Raw genomic sequence first — 6704 nt, 5'->3', positions numbered from 1 at the left:
TCAAAGAATGACAACAATTTGACATTTATCAGAAAGATATTCCAGTTTTTAGTTTCACAGAGGAATAATGAACTGACAGAGACATCACAGTTCTATTCTGTGATATATTTCTGTTAAAATGCACGAAGTGAAAGATAGTTTGGATCGGTGATTGTGTAACATTTTGTTGACTGTTGGATTGAGTCGACACCGTGTGCTTGTTGGGCTAGCCCTACCGTAACATCCGAATTTAGATAACTTTTAACACATAATAGCTTAGATTTAGTGATTTTGTGAAATTTCCGCATAAAAATGGATGACATATTTACGCAGGTTCGAGAGGGTAATGCGTTTCACGTACGTGTGTGGTTGGACAACACCGAAAATGACCTAAATCAAGGGTGCGTATCAAAACTACAAAAGTTTATTTGTTTACGATCGGACTTTTTAATGATTAATTCACCTTGAAGTACTCATACGCAGTGCTTATTAACATTTTAGTATTTTCAAGTTGACTTGGACTATTTAATGCATTTTCTACCAAAGAAAATTAATTTAAAACATTGAATTTTATGAAGAAGTATTGGTAACGAGTATGGGTGATTCCCTCCTACAACTTTTCTATTTTTAGCAACAGAGTTGACTAAACTGAACCGCGATTGGCAGGATTCCATATATGGAATCCCCTCTGTATTTGGCATTAGTCCAACTAAAAGTACTGTACCTCAGTATTTTAATTATAAAATTAATGGTGCTAATGTTAAACAATTAAGTTTTTTTAATGAAATGAATGGTGTTTACAATATACATGTAATGAACAAAATTATTCCCATTATCTAGAATCAGTGAAAGGAGGGAATGACACATTGAACATTTTGGCCTTAGCCCCATAACAATTATAGAATTAATAATAATATAAGTTGTAGAAGCATCACGAGGGGTATATGGCTTTTTATGTACCCTCTGTGTGTTCTTTTACCCCGAGTCGAAGGCGACGGAGTAAAAGAGCACACACAGGGTACATAAAAAGCCATATACCCCGAGAGATGCTTCTGCAACAAATTTATCTTGCCGACATGTTAAATCATATAGCCAGATAATCAAAATAATGCCAGACAATAATTGTTAACAATTTATTAACGGAGCCATACCACACGGACGCGAACGAAACCACTTGACAGTGACGAAAAATAGTTCCATCGATAAGCGAGTTTTTAACTTCAAATGTTTGTAATACGAAATTGTCTGAAACAGATATTAATATACTTGATTGATTATCAATGTTATTTATAATCTAATTATTGCTTTAGCATTAACTTGGGTGGCATGAAACTGTTGGAAATTACAGATGGGGTATAAGAGAATTTGGCTCCGCCCACAGGGGTATACGGGATTTGTCCAACGGCAAACAACCAATGAGATTAAAGAATTTTACATGAAGGCGAGATAATAGGTTTTTGTTTTTAAAAAAAATACTTATAAATAATAATAATAGAAAAAAAATAATAATAAAAAAATAAAATAATAATACCCCCCCCCCCCCCCCCCACATAAAACACAAAATAAAACACACAAATGGTCTACTGACATCCTCTTCAGTCAGTTCTGAGTTCATATTTAGCAGAGAAAAACAACAAAAGCCCCAACCCTGCCTGCTTTACATTTTGCAGGTGGCCAGGATGATAAATTAATGCTTTTTCACCCATGGATCTATTTAGTGTTTTGTGTGCTTGCACATTGTGTGTGTGTGTGTGTGTGTGTGTGTGTGTTTTATTAACATTGTGGTCATTAAACGTCAAAAATTGGACTTGGCTGCACCTATTCCTACATACAGAAGGCCTCTTTAGTCACAGTGACTCAAATACTTAATGAGGATCATTCAGTAATTATGTATACACGAAAAGAACAGCTCAGTTGGTTGAGTGCTCACTTGAGGTGTTTGAATTTCAGGATCGAACCACGTTGGTGTATCAATTCAACTGATTGGGGTATTCTCGTTCCAACCAGTGCTCCACAACTGGTCAAAGTCTGGTATACTAGTATATGTGCTTTCCTGTCTGTGTGAAAGTGCATATAAAAGATCCCTTGCTGCATTATCAAAAATGTAGTGGGTTTCCTCTGTTAGGTGCTGATGACTACATGTGAGAATTACCAAATGTTTGACATCCAATAGCTGATGATTAATTAATCAATGTGCTCCAGTGGTGTTGTTAAACAAAACAAACTTTTATAAGTTACTCAAAATTAGGATTTATTTTGACTTACCATATAAGGTTTTAATGTTAAGACTTTCCCCTCTAAAATTATATAATGTACATCAATCTCATTGCATTTCCAATTATGTAGTTGTACAATGACATAATTTGACCAAAATTATTTGCTAATTTTAATTCTCTTCCCCTGTCCCACCCACCCTCAAACAATTCTATTATTTTTAGTTGAAAGTAGCCAACCTTTAAGTTTAGTACACTTCCTTTTGATATGTATTTTATTTTATTTTTAGTATAAATGTACATGTATGCACTGTCTGAGAAGGCCATGTGTTCAGTTACACTGTATTATTATATATTAATAATAATTAACTATTTAATCATTTACGAGTGGCTGGATGATAAATTTAAATGTAAGTTACATGCATGTACAGTGTCTTTTCCCATTTACTAGTCGTTTACTAGTCATTTACAAGTCATTTACAAGTGGCTGGATGATAACAGTTATATATTACATGTATATTGCACTGTGCATTTTCCAGTGATGACCACAGATTTAGTTTGCTGCACTGGGCTGCAAGAGAAGGTCGTGCTAACATCTGCGACATGCTGATACAGCGGGGAGCAAGGATTAATGCCACAAACATGGGGGACGACACAGCGCTACATCTGGCGGCTGGACACGGACACAGAGATGTTGTACTGATGGTAATAGTCTTGTCATTAACACCGTCACAGAGACGTTGTACTGATGGTAATAGTCTTGTCATTAAGATGGTCATAGAGACATGGTCGGCACGGTGATAAAATATTTATCACCAGTTTCGTTTTTGTAAAGGCGGTGTATATATTATTTGGCACTCAAGATAAATGATTTTAATGATAAACACTACCACTTCCGTTGTTTTTATAAGTGTTCATATCCATTCAAAATGAAAAGTTTACAATATTTTATAAAGAACTGCTGAATAAACAGAATAACAGAAAGTAAAAATCATCAGTTTCAACCATTATATCTGCAACCGAGGACAAAATATCAAACGATAGTTAGTGGAAACGAAAGACAGAATGACCGTTCTGATCACATGACAAATTTAGCGCTAAATAAGAGGGGGTTTTCAATCGAAGATTGCTAAATCTGTAAAAATAAAATGTTTTCATTGCTTACATAAAATATAACTTTTATTGTGTCTATCAAACACACAAATGGATACAGATATTGGACAAAATAGAGGCTTTTAAAAATACTGTTAAATTACGTTGCGGTAACTGTCGTAAATGTTTCGTCAATTGCTTTTTCGTACATAACACGGCTTGTTTCCTTTGATGTCCAGTGTGCAGACTGATTGTGTTTTTTTTTGTGGAAAAAAGTGTGCATTTGGAAATAGCGGAGATAGGTGCTGGAAAATAAAGAGGGGCGCTCAAAAATAAAGGAGGGCGGGGAACGTGAAAGGAGGGCGGCAAAATGGAATAGCAGGGAGGGTCGCCCCGCTTAAATGGAGCAGCGAGAACACTGGTCTTGTCGTTAACACAGTCACAGAGACGTTGTACTGATGGTAATAGTCTTGTCTGATGGTAATAGACTTGTCGTTAGCACGGTCACAGAGCCGTCGGACTGATGGTAATAGTCTTGTCGTTAGCACGGTCACAGAGCCGTCGGACTGATGGTAATAGTCTTGTCGTTAGCACGGTCACAGAGCCGTCGGACTGATGGTAATAGACTTGTCGTTAGCACGGTCACAGAGACGTCGGACTGATGGTAATAGTCTTGTCGTTAGCACGGTCACAGAGACGTCGGACTGATGGTAATAGTCTTGTCGTTAGCACGGTCACATAGCCGTCGGACTGATGGTAATAGTCTTGTCGTTAGCACGGTAACAGAGACGTCGTACTGATGGTAATAGTCTTGTCTTTAACACGGTCACAGAGACGTCGTACTGATGGTAATAGTCTTGTCATTAGCACGGTCACAGAGACGTCGTACTGATGGTAATAGTCTTGTCATTAGCACGGTCACAGAGACGTCGTACTGATGGTAATAGCCTTGTCGTTAACACGGATACAGAAAGATACTGATGGTAATAGTCTTGTCGTTAACACGGTCACAGAGACGTCGTACTGATGGTAATAGTCTTGTCGTTAGCACGGTCATAGAGACGTCGTACTGATAGTAATAGTCTTGTCTTTAACACGGTCACAGAGACGTCGTACTGATGGTAATAGTCTTGTTGTTACATGTAAATCTGTATCCATCCATTATTTTAATGTCATCACTGTTTTGTTGCAGCTTCTTCACAACAAAGCTAATGTGAATGCTATAAATGAACACGGGAATACTCCACTACATTATGCATGTTTCTGGGGCTTTGACGTCATAGCAGAGGTAAGTAAATAAACTTTTATATTTTTCTATCGACCCAAAACACAAATGACAGACAATGTGGATGCCAAACCCCAAAGTGCACCTCCCCCACCCCAGTATAAAATCCTGACTATGCCAATGCTTAATAATTAGTCTTCACATCATGCAATCTGCTTAAGCAGTCATTTGTTTGAAGGGAAGACCTATTGAATCTTGGATCTCACAATAGTTAAATCAGAAGACAAATCTTTTACTGCATAAAACTTACATAAGTGTTGTGAACAGTTGAAATATTAATACAGAGTAATTACAGTAATTATCATGTATGTCTGTTTTGTATTTGAAAACTATCCTGTGTTGTGATTTGTTTTCAGGATCTAGTGAACAATGGCTGCCTGGTGAGCATTGCCAACAAGTACGATGAACTCGCACTGGACAAAGCGAAAACATACCTTGCCAAAATGCTCAAAGGTATGTGTATGTCTGTTTTTCTTTTATTTCTGTTGCGTGTAAATTTATGATGTTAGTCATTCTGGGTGATGAAACAGTTACTTTTACAGAAGTGTTTGTTTGGACCACAGTAATATGAAATTACACTTAACATTCTTTATTAAGTCTCATTAACAGTCTATCCTGAGTAAGAACAAAGACTGGAGCACCCTATTGTTCTTTGCAATAGCTAATTCATTGGACTTTAGACAGGTAGATACTATTATTACCCATATGGGCAGAGAGAAGTGTGGAAAGAAAAGCGATCTTTTCCTAGGGAAAGAAAAATCCAATTTCTTCCACTAGATATGTTTTGATGTCATAAACAGTGTTTCATTATTGGCGGTTAATTGTGTGTGAGAATAGTTTTTATGGTGGAAGTCATGTTAACAACTAAATTATGTCATCAACTATACATACGTCACAGCTATGACACAACATTGTCTCTTATTTTGAACAACAGTATTGTTAGAAAATCTTCCATAAAATAATAAATATTGAAAGTGGATAATAAATAGAATATTCAAAGGCTTGGAAAGGACACATCAGTTCATGAGTGCAAGATAAACAGTATTGTCTCATAGCTCGTTAAGTATTTTCTTAAGATTGCATGCCTGTATGGACTCTCAGAGTGAGTCCGAATGGCTGAATGGGGAGATATGAGGCCACTACACCAACTTCTCTCTCACCAATCACTTTAAGTAACTATTAACCCATTGTTCTCGACATACAACTCGGATAGCTGAGGTGTGTTCCCTGAACAGTGTGCTTGGCCTCTAATTGGATAGATGGACAATAACCAAGCAGTTGTGTTCAGTGTTTATGATATATTTTATATGTGTGTGTTACTTGTTTTTATTTCAGAAAGAGCATTGGCACTAGGACAAGACCTGAGTAAAATACCATTCAAAGACAGAAGTTGGCTCGGCTATAAGACTCGTAGTCGTAAGTGTGATTCACTAGCACAAATTAATTCTGCCATACACATAATATTAAATTTGTTACCGTGGAGAAAAAGTATTCAGTTAGGACTGAGTTGTGATTTCACTATCTTGTCAACCACTGGTGACAATTGATTTTGACTTTTGAACTTTACTGATGTGATGAAATTCACTTTATAAAGGAATTATTAGTAGAGTTAAAAAATCATTCAGCTTTCCCACAGTACCAGATTTTAACACTACCTAAAAACAATTCCTGTCTTTGTTCTGTGATAAAAAGCTCCCATTAAGCACTGCTTCTGAAGACATTACAAATGCTTTTGGATTATTTTTTATCGATTGTCCTATTTATTGCTCAATAACAATCTGCCATGATGCATTGCAGTTTTACTTGTGCTTTCTGCTGTGGAATTATGTTATTGTTTGCTAACTCATTTTTTTTATAAGTTAGTAGACCGTTGTTTGTTGTTTGTTGTAGGCGATGCCCTGCTCTCCCGACACACTGGTATCGACATGTCTCAGCTGCAGCTTGTCGGTCACATCGCATCTACACACTCCGGAGAGGTTTGTCAATGAAGTGTAATTTACTAGAATTGTAATTGCAACCTAACGGATAACTTTTATCATGGGAAACAAATGATAATTTCATACCAAACTTAATTCTCCTTCTGTAGAGAGAGGCTTGGCAATGGCTTATGATGCCATTGAAAAGAGCATGATAGT

At 36.7% G+C, this 6704-nt stretch overlaps 1 protein-coding gene across 2 annotated transcripts in view; it reads left to right on the top strand.

Annotated features, from left to right (window-relative positions):
- Positions 1-6704, top strand: part of LOC121376478 (integrin-linked protein kinase-like) — a 28582-nt gene continuing 21878 nt past the window's right edge. Inside the window, exons 1-6 of one of the 2 annotated variants that reach the window (XM_041504355.1) lie at positions 1-380; positions 2732-2897; positions 4477-4572; positions 4926-5022; positions 5905-5985; positions 6460-6545. In XM_041504355.1, coding sequence (XP_041360289.1) covers positions 292-380; positions 2732-2897; positions 4477-4572; positions 4926-5022; positions 5905-5985; positions 6460-6545 — 615 coding nt within the window. In that variant the 5' untranslated portion in view covers positions 1-291. Of the gene's footprint in view, positions 381-2731; positions 2898-2922; positions 2944-4476; positions 4573-4925; positions 5023-5904; positions 5986-6459; positions 6546-6704 lie in introns of those variants that run through there. The other variant, XM_041504356.1, reaches the window with a different exon arrangement.

Source organism: Gigantopelta aegis, chromosome 6 (assembly GCF_016097555.1).
Source record: "Gigantopelta aegis isolate Gae_Host chromosome 6, Gae_host_genome, whole genome shotgun sequence".
NCBI classification, from domain to species: Eukaryota; Metazoa; Mollusca; class Gastropoda; order Neomphalida; family Peltospiridae; genus Gigantopelta; species Gigantopelta aegis.
This window is presented reverse-complemented; position numbering and strand designations above follow the sequence as displayed.